Source organism: Camelus ferus, chromosome X (assembly GCF_009834535.1).
Source record: "Camelus ferus isolate YT-003-E chromosome X, BCGSAC_Cfer_1.0, whole genome shotgun sequence".
Lineage (NCBI taxonomy): Eukaryota > Metazoa > Chordata > Mammalia > Artiodactyla > Camelidae > Camelus > Camelus ferus.
Window position 1 is genome coordinate 19,541,099 of NC_045732.1, and position 25,615 is coordinate 19,566,713.

General features: G+C 34.7%; 1 protein-coding gene across 4 annotated transcripts in view; it reads left to right on the forward strand.

Annotated features, from left to right (window-relative positions):
* Nucleotides 1-25,615, forward strand: part of SCML2 (Scm polycomb group protein like 2) — a 92,032-nt gene that overhangs the window by 36,865 nt on the left and 29,552 nt on the right. For all 4 annotated transcript variants that reach the window (XM_032475071.1, XM_032475068.1, XM_032475070.1 and 1 more), the window contains one exon: nucleotides 1,899-2,142. In XM_032475071.1, the coding sequence (XP_032330962.1) occupies nucleotides 1,899-2,142 (244 nt within the window). The remainder of the gene's footprint in view (nucleotides 1-1,898; nucleotides 2,143-25,615) is intronic.

Below are 25,615 nucleotides of genomic sequence, written 5' to 3' on the forward strand. Positions count from 1 at the left end.
TATCAATTGCCATGGTTATCCTTTGTAAAATCTGCCCCCATTTTTCTTCCCGTATGTAGTAACTGACAATAGACCTTTTGCTCCTTCATAAAGTGACAGTATGTGACTACTTCTTACTTATCAGCTATTTATCAGATACTTTGGTCTTTGATCAAACTAACCTTTGCCCTGCTGACTTTCAGGGTGGTTTTTAAGAATCAAATTAAGAATATGTAATTAAAAGGACTTTGAAAGAACTTTCAGATTGCAAGGCTGTAAAGGGTAGGGTAATAGTGGGAAAGTACAGGATGATGAGATGGGTTTAAAAGGGGCATTTAAAAAGGGAACCAACCTACCAGATATATTTTTTAATTAATATCTTGGTGAAAGAGTTGAGAGCTTGTTTACTGTTCTCCAGGTGATTCCTTGGTTCATTCATTTAAAAAACAATGCTTACTGTTGGGTACTGCGCTGAAAATAACAATATGAAAAAGATGAGGTACCTGCTTTTGAGAATCCCTTATTCTCATAGAGGAGTGAACACATTTTAACAGTTTCACAATTGAAGGCAAGAGCATCTCTGTGGTTGACCTAGGAGTGGGCAGGCATTGGTCAGAGAAGCCTTAAAGAGGCCAGGAGAGCTGGGCTTTGAAGTTTGGTTGAGTTGGAGTTGGCTGGGCAGATGGTGGGTGTACAGTGTAACAAGGAGTTGGCTACCTAGATTTAAAATCTAGCTTTGATACTTATGGTGTAGTCTTAGGCAATTGTGTGCATCAGTTTTACCATCTGTAAAATGGGGATAATAATTGCACTGACTTTATAGGATTGTTGTGAGAATTACATGAATATATGGCGACCATTTAAACTGTGCCTGGCATATACTAACAATTGAAAGTTAACTTTTAATGTTGTCATTTTAGAAATCTAGGGGTTGGAATTGGCAGGTTGTGGTCTTTGACTGAATGTGAGTGTTAAGAGTAAAGGATGTGTCTAGGGTAGTGGTTCGTAGCCTTGGATGCATGTTAGAATCATCTGGGCAGTTAAAATATGCTGATACCTGGGCCCCACCTCAGACGAATTTAATCAGCATCAATGGCAGTGTGGCCCCAGGTGATTCTAATACTGTCAGACTGGGAACTACTGGTCTAGGACCATTTCCAGGTTTCTGGCTTGGGTCACTGGATTGCTGATGGTGCTGTTTACTAGGATAAAAAGCAAATTGAAAAAAGATGTTGCTTTTAATGTAGCACTTGGGCTCTCTAAGAATCCTTTTAGTATTTGCATGACTTCACTTTTTGTAACTAACAAATACTTTTTAAATATTTGTTTCTGGATTGGATATCATAAATGACCCCAGACTATATAGATGACTTTCATATTCTTGTGTCTTCATTTCATACTTTGAGTTTCTTTTTAGGTATTACCTGTATTATCTGCTGCTGTTCTTTCTCTTTGGACTTACTACCTTTCAGTATACCCTGTAATTTACTTATTGTTAGGTTTGTTTGATTATCTTTGAAAAATTTTTTTGTTGCTTCCTCTCCTTCATCCTGTCCAGCCCCACAACCACTGCTACCACCACTACTAGAATGTAATTTCCACCAGAACAGAGATCTTATATTTTTTTTCACCAATAAATGCCAAATTCCTGGTACATAGTATATAATACATATTTCTTGAATGAATGAATGAAGTACTATCAGGCTGGTTTTGTTTTCTTCTAAGCTCTTGGCTCTGCTCCAGAGTAAGTGAGATATTGTAGAGCAGAATTTCAGAGGGATCTGTGAGAACTGTTTCTTCCTGTATTTAATTGATAAAGACGAAGCTTAACTTCTGGTTGCTAAAGGTTGTAAGAATATAATTGAGCAAATGCTTCTTAATACATCTTAACAATGAAAACTTTTTTAATGTTTTGGTAGGAGCCACCAAAGCCACCTCTAAATAATTTTAAAGTGGGAATGAAACTTGAAGCTATAGACAAAAAGAACCCTTATCTGATCTGCCCTGCAACTATTGGAGATGTTAAAGGAGATGAAGTTTATATCACATTCGATGGCTGGAGTGGAGCTTTTGATTATTGGTGCAAGTATGATTGTCGAGATATTTTCCCAGTAGGGTGGTGTCGCCTCACAGGAGATGTATTACAACCACCAGGAGCTCATGGTAAGATAATGATGATAACTGACTAGTACGTGTTCTTTTATTTTATTGAAGTTAGGTCTAACTGCTGTTGGCATTAAGGTTAGGACTTCATGCCCAACTGAGGAGCAGCAGGCAGAACAGTGAGGGTACTGTCCAGGCTAGAGAACTGGAGATAAAAGAAAGCTATAATTAGAACCTAGCATCATAGTCTGAATTGACAGTCCGTAACAGAGAATATGGGCAAAGCTATAAGTCACACTTAGACCATTGAAGCCTTGCTGCTGTAAGCATTTTGGGGTGCTCAGCTACCTTTACAGTTGATATTCTATTTAAAATTATGCATAGTATTCCATTGTTTATATCTCAAAGATAGTTTCTTAAAGGTTGGGCATAACAACTGTTATATACACGTTTTACATGATTTCATTTGTTTTTCCAAGTTAAATTGATACTTTGATATTATTGTTAAGTAAAATCTACATGTCAGTGAAAATTTTTGACTGTGGAAGCCATTGTGGATTAGTGCTTCGTTTTAGTCATGTGTTTATCAGTTGTAATGCTGTGCTTCCTAAGTTGAATACTATGTCATCTAGTCTAGATATTTTCTTTCAGAGAAAAGTCATCAAAATATTGAAGCTCCTTGATTGTCTCTTCCAAGTATATAGACATGCCTAACCTGGTCTTCTGTGATGGAATTACTGCTGAGATTTAGTGGAGTCTAAGCACAGAACTGAATCATTGGCCTAAGTTAAATGTAAACTTACTAGTTGAACACATGTAAACATACTTAATGTTTACCCTACTAAATTTGTTTATTTATACCAGAAAAAAAAGAAAGGTTGGTCTAGAAAATGATTAGGTAATGTGTATGGAGGAAGGCTGTGGCTAGATATGAGAATATAGCCATATTATTTTTATAATTGCTATTAGAATCTTCTGTGATTTGGAACTTTAACACATCCCATTATACTACAATACTGCATACTATGATGTTCTTTTTATTAGGTACCTTTTTTACCAGTTCTCTGCTGCCATAATTTTAAGACAGATATTAATGGTAGATTTTTATAAAAAATTTAGTATAATACAGATATATATGTGCATATGGCACTAAAATAAGGCATAGTTTCTGCCCTCAAGAAGTTTACCTTCTAGTGGGAGAGGGATGAATGGAGGGATAGATTTGTTTTTTAAAAATACAATACAGAATTAGTATATAAAAATAGTGACGTATGCTAGATATTAAGGTGGCCCAAAGACATCCAGTCCGTTTAGGCTGGAGGTAAAGGTGGTTAGGTAAAGGAAAGTTTCACAAAAAGACACATGATTTGAGTATTAAGAGAGGAGAAGGAGCTTGCCAGGCAGAAGGGAGACAAAGGTAGGGGGCACAACAAAGGTAAAATTACACAGTGTGTTCTGAAAACTGATGAGTTCAATTTGGGACACGGTGACTTTGGAATGAGTGGTCAAGAATGCTGTTTTCCTCCACTATCTGGTCTCCCCCCACCTTTTTTTCTTTTGTCTTAGTAGCAGAGTTCGGCTGCCTAATGTAAAGACTAGATTTCTAGCCTTTCTAGTAGTTAGATATGGCCATGAGACTTAAGTCCTGGTCTATGGGATAAAAGTATAGGTAGTGTGTTCTACTTCCAGGAAGTGTATTACAGAGAGGTGAATGCCCCATTCTCTCTTCCTTCTTGCTTCTGTCCTGCTGCTTAGGAATGTGGTTATTTTGGGGGGAGCTCCATCTTGAACTTTGAAATGGGGGCCATATGGAGTAGAGTGGAAAGCAGAAAGGAGCCAGAGTCTCTGAGAACTTTGTGGAGCAGAATTTTTATAGTAGCCTATTCCAGACTGTTGTAAGAGAGAAACTTCTGTGTTATGTAAACCACCATTTCAGGCTTTTCTCTTACTATTAGCTGAATTTAATCCTAACTAATTCAGGACAGCCTGGTGGCCATGTCCATTGGATCGATGCATATACAAGTATGAAGCCTAAAAGAGTTAGATTTTGGTTGACAGAGCAGGCTTGAAAATCACCATGTTCATTCAAATAAATACTCTTTGTCAGGAGAGATTATAGGTGCTGGCGGGGAAGGGGTGGGCAGTTTACACATCCTGTTGAGAGATGTAAGTGGTGAAAGTTTGAGGTGTGGTTTTAATTGTACATATGTAACAGGTGGAAGTAGAAGAGGACCCATGACAGAACCTTGTGGGTTAACATTTAAGACAGTAATTCTCTTGAATCACTTGAATCACCTGGGGGAACTTGTTAAAAGACTGATGCCCTAGTACTCACATCTAGGGGTTCTGAATCAGTAGGTCCTGAGTAGGGCTCAAGTGTTTCCATTGCACATGGTTTGAGGCCTAAACTTTGAGAAACACAAGAATAAGAGATGGGTAGATGATAGAATTCAATTTAGGACACTGAGAAAAAGCATGTATAAATGTAGAAGAGTCACGAGATTGATGCCTCCAAAAACAAGAGAAGAAAGATTTTAAGCAGTAAATATTCAGCACTATCAAATGCAGCATTAAAGTCAAGAGGGAGAGCTCATTAGTGGTCTTAAGTAAAAGTGTGATTACTAGACTTATTTGAAAAAAATGGATATAGAGAGTTGAGTAAATAGGAGATGCAAAGTGTTTTTTAAAATGTGGCTTCACCAATGTTTTCTGAGATCTGCCTCCTCTGTCCTCTACCACACTAGACTTTTCACCAGTTAAAGTGAAATTTAGATCCTTTACCTCAATTTATGTCTCTTTACCCTCCACCATTCATAACTGTCTTATTTCTCCTGCATTCATTGAGAGTGGCATTAGACAGTGTGATACTTTTTGCTTCAACCATAAAACATAATTTAGAAAACTCAAGAGGAGAAGGAAAGTCTATTGTATTTACCCACAGTTTTACTCTTTCAGTCTTCCTTCTTCCTTCCTGATTTTCAAAGATTCCTTCTTTTGTCTTGTTTTGTTTTGTTTAGAGAACTTCTTTTAGTCATTCTTTTAGAGTATGTCGTCTGGCAACAAATTCTTAGTTTTCCTTAATCCAGGAATGTCTCTATTTCTCCTTCATTCTTGAAAGATGGTTGCTGGATATAGAATTCCAGGTTGGCAGTTGTTTTCTTTCAGCACTTGAAAAATGTTGTGCAGCTTCCTTCTGACTTCCATGGTTTCTGATGAGAAGTTTGCTTTTATTCGAATTGTTTTTCCCCTATAAGTTTCATTATGATTGAGTCTTTTTCCTAGTAGTTCTTCCAATGTTTACTTTATGCTTATCTGTTTTCTGGCTACATTATCAGGTGTATACAAATTTTGAACTCTTATAACTTCCTAGTCAATTGAACCTTCTGTAGTAATCCTTTTTATGGTGTTTGTTTGTTTGCTTTACCTTAAAGTCTACTTTATCTTGTGTCAGTGTAGTTACACCAGCTTTTGTTGGTGTTTTTATTCTTTTTCTCTCTTTGTCTAATTTTCAACCTTTATCTATCCTAATCTAAAAAGGTGCATTTCTTGCAAATAGTTGGATTTTGATTTTTTGGCAAGTCAGCTTGTCTTTTAACTGAAGCTTTTAATCTGTTTATATTTATTGTAATCACAGATATATTGAATTTTCAATATGCCATCTAATTTTGTGCTTTGTAGTTGTCTTGGCTTTTCTATGTTTTATTTTCCTTTTTTGGGTTATTTTTTCTTATTCCATTTGTTCCCCTCTTCTTGTTTGAAAGTTATACACTATATTTTCTGTTCTTTTAATACTCTAGGAATTTTAACATGCTTTCTTAAAGGAAGCCTGAAATTAATCAATATCTCTATTCTGCACTGACAGTGAAAGGAACTTAGAATACCTATTTACTCCTTTCAAATTCATGTTATTACTGTTGTATATTTTAATTATGTATTTTTGTAATCCTATAAACTATTATTGTTGTTGTTTACATAGTCAATATTTGTTGAGATTGACCAATATATTCAACATGTTCTTTGCTCTTTATTCCTCCATAGCATCTCAAACCTTTCATCTGGAATTAATTTTCTTCTGTCTAGGGTAGAGCCTTCAGAATTTCCTTTAGTGAGTATTTGCTAGTGGCATGCTTTCTCAGTTTATGTTCATCTGAATATGTCTTTCAACTCTTTCAACTCTTTCCTTGAAAGACATTTTCTCTCGATGTAGAATTCTAGGTTGGCAGCTATTTTCTTTCAGCACATTGAAGTTACCATTCTTTTGCCTTTTGATTTCCATTGCTGTTGAGAATTCAGCTGTCATTCTCTTCCCTCTGACTATAATCTCATTTTTTTCTCTAGCTGCTTTAATATTTTCCTGTTGTCTTTGTGTTTTGCATTTTCACTCTGATACTTCTAGGTGTGGGTTTTGTTGAATCTTGGCAAAACTATGCTTACATGAATGATAAGTTGTTTACTTTCATTGTGAAAATTTTTAAATGTTTGATACTATAATTTAACTGTTTTATCATTAAGGATTTCAAATGACACAAGCAATGTGACATTGTAAGACACTTTTTACAACGTTTTTTCATTTTTCTTTTTTTGTCCTTTTTTAAAAATTGAGGTGTAGTTGATTTGCAACATTGTGTTTCAGGTGTACAGCAAAGTGATTCAGTTATATACATTTTTTTCAGATTATTTTCCATTTTAGGTTATTACAAGAGATTGAATATAGTTCCTTGTCCTATATAGTAAATCTTTGTTGCTTATCTACTTTTTGTATATTAGTATGTATCTGTTAATCCTATACTCCTGATTTGTCCCTCCTCCCCATTCCCCTTTGGTAACCATAAGTTTGTTTTCTATGTCCGTGAGTCTCTTTGTTTTGTATATAGATTCTTGTCTTATTTTTTAGATTCCACATATCAGTGATATCATTTAATTTTTGTCTTTCTCTGTCTGACTTACTTCACTTAGTATGATATTCTCTCGGTCCATCCATGATGCTACAGATGGCAGTATTTCATTTTTTTTTTAATGGCTGAGTGATATTCCATTGTATGTATACACCACATCTTCTTAAACCAATCATCTGTTGATGGACACCTGGATTGTTTCCATGTCTTAGCTATTACAGTGCTTCTGTGAACATTGGGGTGCATGTATCTTTTCAAATTGGTTTTCATATTTTCCAGATATACGCCCAGGAGTGGGATTGCTGGGTCATCATCATGGTAGCTCTATTTTTAGTTTTCTAAGGAACCTTCATACTGTTTTCTATAGTGGCTAAACCAATTTACACTCCCACCAGCAGTATAGGAGGGTTTTCTTCACACCCTCTCCAACATTTGTTATGTGTAGAGTTTTTGTTAATGGCCATTCTGACTGGTGTGAGGTGATGTTCATTGTAGTTTTGATTTGCATTTCTCTTACAATTAGCGATGTTGAGCATCTCTTCATGTGCCTGTTGGCCATCTGTATATCTTCTTTGGAGAAGTGTCTGTTTAAGTCTTCTGCCCATTTTTGGATTGGGTTATTTGGTTTTTTGATATTGAGTTGTATGAGTTCTTTGTGAATTTTGGATATTAACTCCTTGTTGGTCGCATTATTTTCAAATATTTTTTCCCATTCCATAATTTGTCTTTTCATTTTGTTGATGGTTTCTTTTACTGTGCAAAAGCTTTTAAGTGTGATTAGGTCACATTTGTTCATTTTTGCTTTTATTTCTTTTTCCTAGGAAGGCCAATCTAAGACAATATTGCTACAATTTATGTCTGAGAATGTTTTTCCTATTTTCTAGCAGTTTGATGGTGTCATGTCTTATATTTAGGCCTTTAAACCATTTTGAGTTTATTTTTGTATGTGGTATGAGGGAGTGTTCTTATTTCATTGATTAACCTGTATCTGTCCAGCTTTCCCAATTCCACTTGTTGAAGAGACTGTCTTTTCTCCATTGTATATTCTTGCCTCCTTTGTTGTAGATGAATTGGCCATAGGTGTGTAGGTTTAGTTCTGGGCTCCCTATTCTGTTCCATTGATCTATATGTCTATTTTTGTCCCAGTACCATGCTGTTTTGATTACTGTAGCTTTGTAGTATTGTTTATGACTTTCTTTGAATACAAATAATCCAACCCATGCTAAGGTAGGTTTTGGAAGCAGTAGAGTAGAAACAAAGATGTGCCCATTGGTACCACATTCTGACTTGTAGATTCACAGAAGTCCCCAGAATAACCTTAGGATTCTGGGGACAGTATGGTGAAAAATTGTTAGTTCAGGGGGTGGGAAGGGATAAATTGGGAGTTTGAGGTTTGCAAATATTAACTAATATATATATAAAATAGATAAATGACAAGTTCATACTATATAGCATAGGGAGTATATTCAATGTCTTGTAGTAACTTATGGTGAAAAAGAATATGAAAACAAATATATGTATGTTCATGTATGACTGAAGCATTTGCTGTGCACTGGGAATTGACACAACATTGTAAACTGACTATACTTCAATAAAATATATATATATATATATATATATATATATATATATATATATATATACAAAAAATTGTTAGTGCATAATCACTCAAAAGACATTGTATATATGATTCATTTTGATTTTTTTCAAGCATTTGCTTATTAATTGCAGATTAATATGGTTAGTGCTATACTTACACAAGGTGAAATACTCTTTTTGCATAGAGAAAACATTTATTTTAGCAATATATCATTCATTAGATGACAGCTATAATATAAAGTATCATTTTTAGATACAATGTGATATATTCTTGAAAGCCAAATATTTTAAAATTATTTTTAATGTAATTTTTCTCTAATAGAAAAAGTAATAAATGCAAAAAACAAAAAAATGAGAAAAGCACATAGAGATAATCATAGCAAACAGTTTTATCTATATTTGTTTTCATAGTGCCCTTTTTTCTTTTTGTTTTACACATGGATGTTTAGAACATGCACCCAGCCAAATTAGTAGAAAAATGGTAAGTTATGGTATATTTACTCCTTAGAATAATATAGAACAATTTAGAATAGTGAGAGTTTTCCCATTTACTAAGAATGAAAATTCTCCAGGATGTATTAAATAAAAAAAAAAAACCAAATACATATGTATAATGCCATTAAGTTAAAACAAAACAAGTATGTATTTCTATATGTAACTATTGATGCATGTGTATAATTCCATAGAAAAGATCTGAAAGGCTACACAGTGTATCGAATCTGTAATAGTAATTATTTCTGGAAAGGGGTGTAGGGTGGTAAAGGAAGTGGTAATGGGGACTTGATTTTATCTGTGGCCTTTTTTAAAAAAAACAAGAATGTATTTGTATTTTACATTAGTATCTCTAGATTAATTAACAGTTTCAGTTTGAAAAGAGATTATCCTTCATATTTTACTTTCTTGACTACTTTTTCATGATATCTTGTGATTGTATTCCCATGTGAAATATATCTCTACAAATTCAGTTTTATTTCTGTTTTATATTCCATCATATGGTTATATCGTAATTTATTTAACCAAACTTCTATTTTGTTTGACATTTATAACATTTCAAGATTTATGTTACTAAACTAGATGATATGAAGACTATATTTTTGCATACTTCTCTAGTTATTTACATAGAATAAGTTTGCTGAGTAGGGGGGTATGTTTCTCAGGCTGACAAATTGTCATTCAGAAAGGTGTACTCATTTCCACTCCCCTCAGAGGTGGGTGAAAATGTTTTTTTCCTTCTCCAGTCAATTTTGGTCATTATCTTATTTTTGCTAATTTTAAAAATGTTATTAAAAAATTTTTTTTTCCTAGATTACGAGTGAGGTTAAATCTTTTTCTTTCCATGTATTTTGGCCAATAGTATATCTTTATCATTTTCCTGCTAATTACCTTTTCCCACTTTTTTCTTAGAGTGTTCCTTAACTTGTTGTTCTGTTTGAGTGCTTCATTTATTGCACATATCAACCCTTTGTCAGAAAAGTAAAAACTTTTCCTCAGTGCTTTGCTTTTTAATGTTATTTAGGGTCTTTTTAGAAAACGTACAGAAATATTAAACTTATCCACTTGAATGTTTAATAATTTTTTAAACGTTTTTTATTGAGTTATAGTCATTTTACAATGTTGTGTCAAATTCCAGTGTAGAGCACAATTTTTCAGTTATACATGAGCATACATATATTCATTGTCACATTTTTTTTCGCTGTGAGCTACCACAAGATCTTGTATATATTTCCCTGTGCTATACAGTATAATCTTGTTTATTCCACATATACCTGTCAGTATCTACAAATTTTGAACTCCCAGTCTATCCCTTCCCACCCACCTCCCCCTTGGCAACCACAAGTTTGTATTCTAATGGTATTTTCTTTCTCTTTCTGGCTTACTTCACTTAGAATGACATTCTCCAGGGACATTCATGTTGCTGCAAATGGCATTATGTTGTCATTTTTTATGGCTGAATAGAATTCCATTGTATAAATATACCACATCTTCTTTATCCAGTCATCTGTCGATGGACATTTAGGCTGTTTCCATGTCTTGGCTATTGTAAATAGTGCTGCTGTGAACACTGGGGTGCAGGTGTCTTTTTAAAGTAGGGTTCCTTCTGGATAGATGCCCAGGAGCAGGATTCCTGGGTCATATGGTAAGTCTATTCCTAATCTTTTGAGGAATCTCCACACTGTTTTTCACAGTGGCTGCACCAAACTGCATTCCCACCAGCAGTGTAGGAGGGTTCCCTTTTCTCCACAGCCTCTCCAGCATTTGTGATTTGTGGACTTTTAAATGATGGCCATTCTGACTGGTGTGAGGTGATACCTCATCATAGTTTTGATTTGCATTTCTCTGATAATTAGTGATATTGAGCATTTTTTCATGTGCCTATTGATCATTTGTATTTCTTCCTTGGAGAATTACTTGTTTAGGTCTTCTGCCCATTTTTGGATTGAGTTGTTTGGTTTTTTGTTATTATGCCATATGAGCTGCTTATATATTCTGGAGATCAAGCCTTTGTCGGTTTCATTGTTTGCAAAAATTTTCTCCCATTCCGTAGGTTGTCTTTTTGTTTTACTTATGGTTTCCTTTGCTGTGCAGAAGCTTGTAAGTTTAATTAGGTCCCATTTGTTTATTCTTGCTTTTATTTCTGTTGCTTGGGTAGATTGCCCTAGGAGAACATTTTTGAGATGTATGTCAGATAATGTTTTGCCTATATTTTCTTTTAGGAGGTTTATTGTATCTTGTCTTATGTTTAAGTCTTTGATCCATTTTGAGTTTACTTTTGTGTATGGTGTAAGGGAGTGTTCTAGCTTCATTGTTTTACATGCTGCTGTCCAGTTATCCCAACACCATTTGCTGAAGAGACTGTCTTTATTTGATTGTATATCCTTGCCTCCTTTATCAAAGATTAGTTGACCAATGTTTGTGGGTTCATTTCTGGGCTCTCTATTCTGTTCTGTTGGTCCATATGTCTGTTTTTGTCCCAATACCATGCTGTCTTGATGACTATAGCTCTATAGTATTGTCTGAAGTCTGGGAGAGTTATTCCTCCAGCCTTTCTTTTTCTTCAGTAATGCTTTGGCAATTCTAGGTCTTTTGTGGTTCCATATAAATTTTATTATGATTTGTTCTAGTTCTGTGAACTATGTCCTGGGTAATTTGATAGGGATTGCATTAAATCTGTAGATTGCCTTGAGCAGTATGGCCATTTTAACAATATTGATTCTTCTAATCCAGGAGCATGGGATATGTTTCCATTTTTTAAAGTCTTCTTTAATTTCCTTAATCAGTGTTTTATAGTTTTCCATGTATAAGTCTTTCACCTCCTTGGTTAGGTTTATTCCTAGATATTTTATTACTTTGGGTGCTATTTTAAAGGGGATTGTTTGTTTACTTTCTTTTTCTGTAGATTCATCGTTAGTGTAAAGAAATGGAATGTTTAATAATTTAAGGGCCTTAAAGTTAAATAATTTCAAAAGGCACAAATAATATTAAATTAATTGAATGTCATAAATTTAAAAGATCTGTATTGTTTTAATTTGTTTTGACTATTTCTTAAACAAATTGGAAATGTTTGCTTTTCAACCTTTGCTTTTCAACATTTTTATAGGATACAGTACTTAAAACGTTTTCAAATAAGGACTAAAGACAATTTGCTTGTATATTTTCTTAAAGAAATGTAGTGAGGCATCCATGGATGCTACTTTATTTGACTTTACATTAAAACCTTCTTTAAGCTTTATGGTTTTCTTTTCAAAAATAGTAATTAAATTTAATTTCCTTTAAAACTTTTTCCAACAGTTTTTCCCCCAGTATTAACATTTCTGTAATCAGAAACAGCCAAGTTCTTATCAGGTTTATCATTGGTAGAAAAAAACCATTGAGAAACATAACCAGCAGAAATTTAAGCAAACCGTGTGGCTTTTTTCCCCTTGTTTATTTAGGTTTTCCTGTCTTGTCTCCTGTTAATGACTCTTAAGTCTTTCAAAGCTCTTTACTTCTGCTTCGTGCTGTCACAGCTCATCAGATTTATTCTGGAGACCTGTACAGGGTGTCTGGTGAGAAAGAGTGTGTGTGCTGCTATGTCATTGGCAACTTAAGGCTGAATCAAGTAAACTAAAACAAGGTCCGTTGTAGATTTTCTTCTTGCAGAATTTACTTGCTCTTGCTGTCCTTTGTTTCAATTTGTCCCCCTCCACTTTGTAGCTTATACATATAGTTTTCTCTAAAAAAGTGATAGAAATTTAGGAATGCCCTGTAAACTGTTGGTTTCTTCTCATATTGCCCCTTCCTTTGTCTTCGGCATATATAGTTATAGAAATTTATGGCCAGTCATTTCATTAAAGTTCAAATATTTAATACACAAAGGAGCAAGACTTGGAATCCAGCAATTTAGAATCATTATTGGGACAACTATTATTTTAAAGGCTATTTATGATTTAAAAAAATTTTTTCTTTTTCCTGTCTTTATTTGGGAAAGTTTGTTAACAAATAGGTTACTGTTTCACTTTATAAACACAATAAATGTAGGTTTTTAGTCTTCTCAGAAATTGGGGAAATTCAGAAGGAGATTCTTCTCAAAAGTTTGATCCAGTATTAATTTTTTTCTAGTATTGTGGGATATTCAAAAATTTTTATTTTGTTTTATAAATTGCTACATTGTAAACCACTTACCTGGCTTTAAGGGTACTTAAATACTTTTAAAGTTAACTATATAATTAAACTTTAAATTTATGTAATTTCTAAAACATTGATGAATTAGTTTTATTTGACTTAGCTTCAGATTTATGCATCATTGATTATAAATTAATGACCCACACTGATGTGAAGTGTAGTCTTCTAGTCTAATTCTTTAAGCAATTGTGACCGTACAGACCAGGAAAGAGGGCAGCAAACTTCCAGATGCTTTGAGTATAAAGTTGCAGGATCCCAAGGGTATAGAGGAATTCCCCTAGTCCAAAGGGAAATGCGGAGGAGGGGAAAACCTAGAATCAGGAAGGTGTAGCCAAGCATTCCTGTGTAGTGGCACCATATGCTATCAGTGGTCAACTTAACTCTTTTCTTAATAAAATCCTCCTGTTTATTTGGGTTCCCCATCCCCTGCCTCTCATGGAAATAGCTTTAATTTTCAAGTGGAACTTAATGGTAATATGACATTTCCTTCACAACTTTGTAAAACATTTTTGATAATGAATAATTGGTAGAACTATCATGTTAGGTTTTCTTTGTTTAGTAATTCAGACATAAATTGTATGAATAGGAACTTTCTTCTAAAGATTAAAGTAAAAAATAGATTTTAAATATAATTATCTTGGACACTGTTAGCTGCTTCTTTGAATGCTGGTTTATGTTGTGTGTGTATGCATGCATGTGTATGGTTTAGTTTTTAATTAAAATTTTAAGGGAGTGGGTTTTAAAATCTAAACTTTTGATCTTTTTAAAAATGTAACTAGTCATTTTATATTATAGTCCTATTTGGTAAAGCCCTTCCTATGTAATATTTTTCTTTTGAGCTGTTTCAAAGTTAGTCTTTTGAGAAGTATTTCAAAGTTCCCAGTGAGCAAAGTAGCTGCTCCCCACCCCCACCTCATTCTCATTTAAAAAAAAAACAAAACAAAACCAGAAATTATGGCTGCTTTTGCTCTTTGTAACCAGAGGACGTAACCAGAGGACTATGTGGTTTCTATAATTTGTGCTTCATCTCTCTTTAAATATTAAAATTAAAATTTTATAGTTTTTCAGACGTATATTTACAAACCTTTTCCTTTTATACGACTGTGTGTTTAGTAAACACCACATAAAGCAGCACTTTTCCTTTATGTTACAGTGGGTTAGATGTAGCAGAGGTACATAAAATTAAGGCGGTATAAAAAGTTCAATGTATATCAGTCCTATCAGAAAACTTCTGAATAAACACTCAAGTATTTGTTTAGATTTTTGCCCTTAATGTAGCTTATAATAAAATACAGACTAATATGCTTAGCATATTTAGTACTTTTCTTGCTTGGTATAAATGAAGTAGTTAGAAATGCTCTCAACCCAAATTATTCACTCAAAAGCCAAGAAATTTAAAACAGCTGATATTTACAGCTTGGAACAAATGTTTTACTTGTGCAAATGAGTCAGCTATTATGATGCAAAGAAGTATCTGGAAGAAAAAAAAAAAAACAAATGTCCTTTCTCTGTTTTAAGTATTTCAGCTAAATACTACAGTAATTGCAAGCAGAACCTGGAGCTTCTTTCTTGTTTCTGTTCTATGATATATTTTAACAAGTTCTCTTGAGACTATTAAAATGTCTTGGTTTTTAGGACATGTAGTCCAGCGGGGATAACTTTGTCAACAGATACAGTGGGTTGGCAGTTAGATTTCGCATGTCTTCTCATTTCTTTCCAGATTCTCTGACCCAGGGTAACCTTTGGTTCTTCTCTGAAGGCTGGAGTGAAGGAAGTTTGAGCAGGTGACTGATGATGACTGACTATACAGCTCACAGACAATGTGAATTACTTTAGCAGTCCTTTTAGTCCCCTCCTCCCACTCCCTCCCCTCCAAACCAACAAATGCAAATCGCTTCATCCCCATTTGCTAGAAATTCAGGCTTGCTTGGGCAACATGGGTTTTGTTGTTAACTTGCTTTCTCCAGAAAGGCAGTTTTATTCCTGGTAAAGGAGAAAGGCTCTCAGGTGGAACCTAAATCACCCTCATGGTAAATACAGCAACAGCTTGTTTCTCTGAAATATTTCTAAAGGTAGGAATTACCCCAAAAGTTTCTTTATATTGCAGTTGAAATGTGGTTAAAGAAATTAATTGTCTGCTTTGTTATCTTTTGTATACTAAATATCGCAGTCATTTCTTTTATCTCAAAAAATCCTCTATTTTGTTTTAAATATTACTTGTTGAAATTGTGGGCACTATTATTTGATTAGTCACTTCTAAAAATTGTTTTATGGTACAAGGGAAAAGTCAGATTTTGGTTATTTCCACCATAAAAATGGCTTAAAAAAGGAACAACCCTATTATTTTAAGTCAGACTCGATCATTTAAATCTCCAATTTATAATGAAAAGTGTTGCCAAATTTTTTTTATAGCTTTGAGGAATATTACATGTTTTTTCCCTGGTATTACATGAGACTTATTAAAAGGATTTTTATGGTATAGAAATGTGGATAACGTATCTTACTAATTAAATATAGTGTCAATACATTTAATGCATTTTGTGGAAATTATAGTGGTGACTGCTATGATTTTTTTAGGAGTATAATCGAAGTCACTGTACAGACGTCATTCAGTAAGACAAAATATGCTATCATTTAAAAATTGAGTGGTTTTTAAAAGCTCAGTCTTATTAGATGAATTATGAATTGTCCTGAAACTGCTGATGTGCTTTTTTTTCCTGTGAACTTTCTTCTGAAAATATTAAAGGTTTTGGAAACTATCACCTTCTTTAATAATGTCATTATAACCAAAATCTTGGTTTCTTTTGAAGTGAGCAGACAAGAGGAGCAATTGTGAAATTAAAATAGTCTTCATGGGAAGCAAACCCTATCAAACTGGAGGGAGTGGTTTGCAAAGCATCTGTGATCCGCAAGTAGAAAACAAATATATTTTTAAAACAACACTGTTAAAGCTCTTCTAAATTCTCATTGCGGTTTCTAGCTTGTTCTTAAACTTCTATGATTTCCTTTCTAGACTAAATACTTATGAGATATAATTATATAACAGGGTAGAAAAACCATGTAAATTCTACTAAATTAGATTTTTTTATTTTAGTTTTGCATGTATGACAAGAAAAAAGGCATTGTCACTTGGGTATGGAGATAAACAACTTTAATTGTACTTTATTATTTTGTTTAAGTTAGAGAGCTATCCTTTAACCTTTCAGTTGTGTTTGGGAAATTTTTCCCAGTAACAGTTTAATAAGTTTTCAATAACCTTAAGATACAGTATTTTATACAGATTAACTTATGTTTTTTAAGGTAGGTGTATGAAGAGTTTCTTCTCTCTTTAATGTGTTCATCTTAGATCTCCAAGCCCCCTTTTGAGATGAGGGAAGGAGGAGTGAATTAAAGACAGATCCTTTCAGTATATTTGGTTTTGGTTTAGTTGTCCAGACATAATTTTTGAAGGCTACTGGAAAAGACATAGCAGCACATCCCAAATGGGAATCCTGTGTCAGACCCCAAAAGCAAGTTCTTTTAAATGAGATCTTTATTTGCTGAGTGAATGATTTACTTCTTTTTATGTGAGAGTTACCTTTTATTATATGTTTAAGGTATTTTTAATACTGTAAGACTGTGGTTCTTGGTGTTGAGGAAAAAACCTATGTGGGTCATGAAGGAGAATCAGGAAGGACAATGGAGGAGCTAGGCAAGAGGGCTGGGTTTGTTAACACTATTGCACTCTCACCATGCCAAACAAAGTGTTTCTGCTTGGTAAATGAGCAGGAAACTGAGCAGAACCCTCAGATTAGAATAGGTAACTGGGTGCAAGATTAGCTACCACTAAAAATTAAGAGATCTTCTTTTCCTTTGTAACTTCTCCAGTGTTTGCCATTTTTTCCCTTGTAGTGATTAGTTGTAAAACAAATCTTTTAAAATGAAGAGGGAGTTCAAAAAAGGACTTTTATGTTTGTTTCGGGCACAGTAGGAAAGTAAGAGAGTGAAAAAGCAGTATGCAGGGAGGGTATAGTTAAAGTGGTAAAGCGCATGCTTATTAGCATGCATGAGGTCCTATGTTCAATCCCCAGTACCTCCATCTAAATAAATAAAGAAACAAATAAAGAAAGAAATAAACGAACCTAATTGCCTCTCCCCAAAACAATAAATAAATTAATGTACATATAATAAAATAAATATTTTTAAAAAGCAATATGGTAAGTGATGATAAAAGGAAGAATGATAAGCAGAGACCTGTGGGAAGCAGAATTGAGGTGTGGGGGTGTCTGATATCTGATCAGAGAGTGCTCCTGTTATTATGAATGGTAGGCTATGTGTCTCTGACGGTCAACTGCTTGGGCAATAGAGATGCTTTTATGATTATGTTATGTTGAGTCGGCTTCTCTGAAAGATTTCTGTCTTGGTACTGAGGGGATCTGCCCTTTAATTCTGAAACTGCTGATTCTAAGTTCACTGAAGGTATGCAGTAAGCCTCTGTCGGTTTTTCTAATGTTATTTTTAGTGGATTCATGTATGCTAGTCTTAAAGTTGTATGGCTTTTTACATAATAGACTATTGTAATGCTTATGTTGAAAAGTTGTTTTCTTTAGAGACATCTAAATATTTAGAGTGACTGGTTCTGTTGTTACTCAGGAAAGTGACTAGGTTGTTTATCTTTGGGGGCATTTTATATTTTCAGTGACAATTGGTATTGTAGAATATTTAGAAAACAAGAATAAGTGATGAGTAAAATAAAAAAACTGCTTGTATTCCTGCCATCTGGATATAATCACTGTTAACATTTTGTTAGATAAGCCTTAGGAAACTTAAAAAATCAGAAATGTTCATTGCCAATAGTCATTGAGACTAACTGACGACATCTTCAAAAGCATATGTTGTATTCTGTTCCATGTGCATAGAATTGTATAGATTTGGTCCCATCTACTTAAGTAGTCTTACTCTGTTATTCTAATAATGTATAGATAAATATAAAATGTGTTATGATTGTAAATATTTGAATTGGAGAAAATCCACAAGAAAATTAGAAGAATAAAGAAAGACTATCAGAAGATATTCCTCTAATATTTGATTCAATTTTTTTCTTAAGGGTATATTTTCAGCCAAGGGAATTGAAAAAACTAAAGCACCTAAACACTGGATTATTAAGGCCATGTTGTTAATTTGTTTCCAGTATTACTTTAAATATTTTTCTTTGTTGTCTACATGTAAGTGCCCTCAAATTTGAGCGTGAAAAAAATGTTTAACTAAACTACTTAATTCTGCATTTTGTTCATTAAGTTTATGGAAGAAAATATTTTAATTAAAAAACCATATCTTTTCATTTTTTTCCCTCACTAATTAAAAACAGTACCCAGGTTAAGCGAAGAACATGGGCTTCTGGGTGAGACAGACCTGAATTTGAATCCCATTTCTACCACTTCTAGACTAGATGTGTGATACTGGATTCAGTGTTACTTATCTTGTTGAGCCTCTATATCTTTATATGTAAAATTGTGATGATAATACTTGCTTTACAAAATTGTAAAGGTAAATTTTAATAATATGTAAAGTCTCTGGCTCATTTGAAGTATACAAATTTCTCTTCTTTTTTCTCCCCAGGGCAGTTTTTTTTTTTGTTTTTTTTTTTTTTTAGTGATGTGAAATTCACATAATATAAAATTAACCATTTAATAATGCACAATTTTGAGGGCACTTAGTACATTCACAGTGTTGTGCAACTACCACCTCTGTCTAGTTCCAAAACATTTTCATCACTCTAAAAGGAAACCCTGTACCCATTAAACAGTTACGCTCTACTCCCTCTTCTGGTAACCACCAATCTGTATTCTTGTTACTATGAATTTGTCTATTCCAGATATTTCATGTAAAAAGAAACATATACTATATGATTTTGTATCTAGCTTCTTTCACTTAGCATAATGTCTTCAAAGTTCATCCATGTCATAGCGTATATCAGTTATTCCTTTTTTGGCGGAATAATATTCCATTGTATGTGTATACCACAAATTTGTTTATCTGTTTATCCATTGATGGACATTTGGGCTGTTCCCACCTTTTGGCTACCGTTAATAGTACTGCTATGAACATGCCCATACATGTATTTGTTTGAGTCCCTGTTTTCATTTCTTTTGACTGTACAGCTAGGAGTGGAATTGCTGGTTCATATGTTGATTATATGTTTAACTTTTTCAGGAATGTCCAAACTTTTCCATAGAGCTGCACAACTTTACATTCCCACCAGCAATGTATGAAGGTTACAATTTCTCCATATCTTTGCCAACACTTGTTATTTTCCTTTTTAAAAAATTATAGCCATCTTAGTGGATGTGAAGTGGTACCTCATTGTGGTTTTGATTTACAGTCCTTACTTCATTTTTGAATGGAGTGTATTCTAGAGGGTGATTTTTAAGTTGGTTGATTAGTATTTGAAGCATACTTAAGAAAACTGATGTGATTAAGCCATGATCATCTGTTAAATGTGAAACCTACCTGAATTATTTCTGTAGGAATATAAGATCAGAGACAAAATTTGAATATTAAACATTTATTCATTTAACAAATATTTATTGGATTCCCATTATGTGGCAGACCCTAGACCAGATGTTGGAGATATAACAATGGAACTTACATAGTTATTTACCCTAAAGGAACTCACAGTGTGGCAGGACAGATAGATGTGTAAGTAAAGATAAGCTGCTATAAGATCTTGGCCAATAGAGATAAATGCAGTATGTGTGGTATATGAACATTAAGATCCTATGATTTGCCTTGGAGCTTAGTGCTAGAATTTTACAAAGCAGAGTTTCAAATAACGTATGGTAGTTAAGCTGTTCACAAGGGAGGGAAGGCCTTTCTTGGGTCAGCCTCTGCAAAGGCAGTAAGGGTCAGAAAGTTTGAGGATCTAAAGCAGATGATTATTGCTGAGTCTGTAATGGTACTTGGAGAAGAGATGAAAAGAGGCTCTGAAGATGTGTAGAGGGCCTTGGGATACCAGGCAAAGGAGTTCAGATTTTAGCATATGGGTAATGTGGCATCACTGAAGATTTTCAAGTGGAAAAGTGACATACAATTTGTTAGAAAGATCATGCTGATGCACTATAGAATATGGATTGGAAAGGGCAGCTAGGAATGGCAATTAAGAGGCTTGTATTATAGCTTACATGAGAAGTAACGAGGTCTTGGACCACGTCATTGACAGCCATAAAGAAGAACACAACTGGGAAATACGTAAAGGAGGTAGGCTTGGTTAGACATGTGGAGGGAGGAATGGTACAAAGATGACTTCAAGATTTCTGACTTCTGGTAATCAGGTGAAAAAAAGGTAATGGCATTCATCAAGATACAGCATATAGGATAAGCATGATGATTCTGCTTTTGGACATGTTGAGTTTGAGATGCTTATTTAGATTAGCTAGCTATTGAAAACACAGCTCTGGAACTTGAGACAGGCCTGTAGGGGGTGGAATTGGGGGAGGTAGGCATGTGAATTCTTGAGTGAGCAAGAGAACATGAGAGCAAGAAGTCTGAGAATCATTATGTATAGGCGGTAGCTGAGATCAAGAGTGAACTAAAGCACTCAAAACTGAGATGAGGGTAGGGAGAAGACAGCTAGTCCTCAGAGACACCATAGGAAAAGTGACAGAGAGTAGGAAGAAAAAAAGGAGGGAGTGGTTGTGCAAAACCCAGGGAGAAGGGAGAATTTTAAAATTAAATGTTTGGTGCTTACTGGAAGTCAAATAAGATTAGAAGCATCATTCTCAATGGCTGCTGTTAGGAGATTGTGGGTGATGTTAGCACCCAGAGGTTCCCTAAAAAGAGGTGCCTGGAAGTGTGCAGAGAGTTGAAAAATGAGAAAATGATAGTAATAGTGAACGTGGGCTAAAAAGTGAACATTGGTCATAAAAGGAAGGAGTGAAGGTGTTAGTTAGAATGTAGACAAATAAGAGTTCCATCTTTGGAGGAAACTTTTTCTTCCATTTGTTAGGCATTGACAGCAGATTTTCCCCAACATCCAATCCATTGATGAAAGAGGGCATGGGGCACCCTCAGAGCCTGGGAAGGGAGAGTGAGAATAGACACAGGGATGGTGATGGTGGTGGTGCTGCTAATAATAGCAGCTAATAACATTAATTGAGTGTATACCACATGCCACATGCAGAATTTAAATAATTTGCCCGAGCTATTCTTTCTCATAGCTATTATGTGGTAAAGCTGGATTTGAACCTAATTAATCTGAAACCCAGTGTCTTTGCACTAGATAGTAAGAACGGGAGGGAGCAGGTATGAAGAGCAGTTGGTACCAGAGTCCTGTGTCCATCTGATCTCTTCCCCACTTCATCTGAGAAAATTCATAGTCCTCAGCTGGCTTCCAAAATGCCTGCTGTGAAAAGTGGTAGGAACATGCTTCCTTGTTTCTTTTTCTACTAGTAACTATCCCTTGTGGTTTCCTTCAAGAGTTTTTCTTAGCTTATTTGAGGTTTTCTAACATGATTTTGTATTGCTAAAAATAAGGAAATATATACATTTAAAAGATTATCACTATGCCTATGAAAAGGTAAAGTCACTGTTATGTAACAATGATAGTCTTTGGGTATTCATAAAGCTAGTTTCAGAGGTAAAGCAAACTGTCTGTTATGAACATTTAATTTCTAAAGCAAGGTTTCTGGGGTGGGATTGTGGGTTCTTTCATACAGGTTGGGGAAGAGGAGAAAAGAAGTGTGGCAGTGTCTGAAGATACCAGTCAAGGAAGTCAGAGCTATGGTGTGGGATGGTAGCAAGAATGAATGAAGGAAGTTCAGAGGGTTTACATTTGACTCAGCCTCCCCTTTGCTCTTATTTCTGTCCATGACCGATCAGTATGTAGCAACGTGAGCTCTGTTGAACAGGGAGCAAAGTTCCAGATAGAGACATTAGGTACCTTGACTGAGTTTCTGTGAATATCAAGTCTCAAGGCTGGATAGTTTAGGTGTAACTGTCTCAATCGATATCTCCATGTTTTTTAAAATGGAGGGTTTTAGTATTTCTTTGGTTTTATAGTTACCACTATGAAAGATCCTTAGTATAAATGATATTTTCATTGTATATGGAGTTTTAAAAATAAGGATGATGACTTGCAAAGAATTTCTAACTCTGCAAAAGGTTCCAGTGTCAGATGTTTACAATGACAGATTTTTTTTCTTTTTTACTCAGTTTTGGTTTTTCAAACCATATTTTGCTTTTCTGTTTCTGGCTGTTCATACTTGGTTTTGTCTATTTCTTTTTTTTTCCAGCAAAGATGGGTTTATTCAGAATCAGCAGAGAATCGCAATTTGGGGTCTGTAACCACGATAAGCCAAGTGCAAGTTCTCCTGTACAGCAAGGGAAGGAGAATGCTTTTATAGAGAGAAAAAGGAAGTTGAGAGGGCTGTAGTGAACAACGAGTCTGTAAGCCTTCCACTGGCTGAGTCCTTGCCAGGAAAGAAGAGGAGTCTTTCTTCTTCCATTTGGGCTCTGCAACCCTCTCAGGGCATGAGCGCTCCCCTTTGTGGTCTCCCACCTCTACTTAATTGTGGTTTGAGTTTATCAACTTGAAGTTTAAAATATATTCATATAATAATATAAAGTATTGTAATTATTTACAAGAGAAATCATTTGATCAAATTCTAGAGATCTAGGGGGGAGGGTATAGCTCAAGTGGCAGAGCACGTGCTTAGCATACACAAGGTCCTGGGTTCAATCCCCAGTACCTCCACTGAAAAAGTAAATAAATAAATAAAACTAATTATCTCCCCCTTGCAAAAAAAAAAAAATTCTGCAGATCTAGAAAAAAACTTTGTGGGATTCATGTGCCAGATTTTGGAAGATTTTTTTTTTTTTTTTTAAGAGTGATAGTTCAAAGTATATTTTCTCAATTCTTACAAGTTCTAAACATAAGCTTCTTTGTATGGCGGATCTACATTGATTTTTTTTTTTTTAACATTTTTCACTGATTTATAATCATTTTACAATGTTGTGTCAAATTCCAGTGTCCAGCACAATTTTTCAGTTATCCATGGACACATACACACTCATTGTCACCTTTTTTTCTCTGTGAGCCATCATAACATTTTGTGTATATTTCCCTGTGCTATACAGTGTAGTCTATTCTACAATTTTGAAATCCCAGTCTATCCCTTCCCACCCTCCACCCCCCTGGTAACCACAAGTCTGTATTCTCTGTCTGTGAGTCTATTTCTGTCCTTTATTTACGCTTTGTTTTTGTTTGTTTGTTTGTTTTTGTTTTTGTTTTTTTGTTTTTTAGATTCCACATATGAGTGATCTCATATGGTATTTTTCTTTCTCTTTCTGGCTTACTTCATTTAGCATGACATTCTCCAGGAGCATCCATGTTGCTGCAAATGGCATTATGTTGTCGGTTTTTATGGCTGAGTAGTATTCCATTGTATAAATATACCACCACTTCTTTATCCAGTCACCTGTTGATGGACATTTAGGCTGTTTCCATGTTTTGGCTATTGTAAATAGTGCTGCTATGAACATTGGGGTGCAGGTGTCATCCTGAAGTAGATTTCCTTCTGGATACAAGCCCAGGAGCAGGATTCCTGGGTCATATGGTAAGTCTATTCCTAGTCTTTTGAGGAATCTCCACACTGTTTTCCATAGTGGCTGCACCAAACTGCATTCCCACCAGCAGTGTAGGAGGGTTCCCCTTTCTCCACAGCCTCTCCAGCATTTGTCATTTGTGGATTTTTGAATGACGGCCATTCTGACTGGTGTGAGGTGATACCTCATTGTAGTTTTGATTTGCATTTCTCTGAGAATTAGTGATATTGAGCATTTTTTCATGTGCTTTTTGATCATTTGTATGTCTTCCTTGGAGAATTGCTTGTTTAGGTCTTCTGCCCATTTTTGGATTGGGTTGTTTATTTTTTTCTTATTGAGTCGCATGAGCTGCTTACATATTCTGGAGATCAAGCCTTTGTCGGTTTCACTTGCAAAAATTTTCTCCCATTCCGTAGGTTTTCTTCTTGTTTTACTTCTGGTTTCCTTTGCTGTGCAGAAGCTTGTAAGTTTCATTAGGTCCCATTTGTTTATTCTTGCTTTTATTTCTTCTAGGAGAAAATGTTTGAGATGTATGTCAGATAATGTTTTGCCTATGTTTTCCTCTAGGAGGTTTATTGTATCTTGTCTTACGTTTAAGTCTTTAATCCATTTTGAGTTGATTTTTGTATATGGTGTAAGGGAGTGTTCTAGCTTCATTGTTTTACATGCTGCTGTCCAGTTTTCCCAACACCATTTGCTGAAGAGACTGTCTTTATTCCATTGTATATTCTTGCCTCCTTTGTCAAAGATGAGTTGACCAAAAGTTTGTGGGTTCATTTCTGGGCTCTCAATTCTGTTCCATTGGTCTATATGTCTGTTTTGGTACCAATACCATGCTGTCTTGATGACTGTAGCTCTATAGTATTGTCTGAAGTCTGGGAGAGTTATTCCTCCAGCCTCTTTCTTTCTCTTCAGTAATGCTTTGGCAATTCTAGGTCTTTGATGGTTCCATATGAATTTTATTATGATTTTTTCTAGTTCTGTGAACTATGTCCTGGGTAATTGGATAGGGATTGCATTAAATCTGTAGATTGCCTTGGGCAGTGTGACCATTTTAACAATATTGATTCTTCCAATCCAAGAGCATGGAATATCTTTCCATTTTTTAAAGTCTTCTTTAATTTCCTTCATCAATGGTTTATAGTTTTCTGTGTATAATTCTTTCACCTCCTTGGTTAGATTATTCCCAGGTATTTTATTACTTTGGGTGCTATTTTAAAGGGGATTGTTTCTTTACTTTCTTCTTCTGTTGATTTATCGTTAGTGTAAAGAAATGCAACTGATTTTTGAACGTTAATTTTGTAACCTGCTACCTTGCTGAATTCTTCAATCAGCTCTAGTAGCTTTTGTGTGGACCTTTTAGGGTTTTCTATATATAGTAACATGTCATCAGCATATAATGACACTTTTACCTCTTCTTTTCCAATTTGGATCCCTTTTATTTCTTTCTCTTGCCTGACTGCTGTGGCTAGGACTTCCAGGACTATGTTGAATAGGAGTGGTGATAGTGGGCATCCTTGTCTTGTCCCAGATTTTAGTGGGAAGCTTTTGAGTTTTTCACCGTTGAGCACTATGCTGGCTGTAGGTTTGTCATATATAGCTTTTATTATGTTGAGATATGTTCCCTCTATACCCACTTTGGCGAGAGTTTTTATCATAAATGGGTGTTGAATTTTATCAAATGCTTTTTCTGCATCGATTGAGATGATCATGTGGTTTTTGTCCTTTCTCTTGTTGATGTGATGTATTACACTGATTGATTTGCGTTATGTTGAACCAGCCTTGTGTCCCTGGAA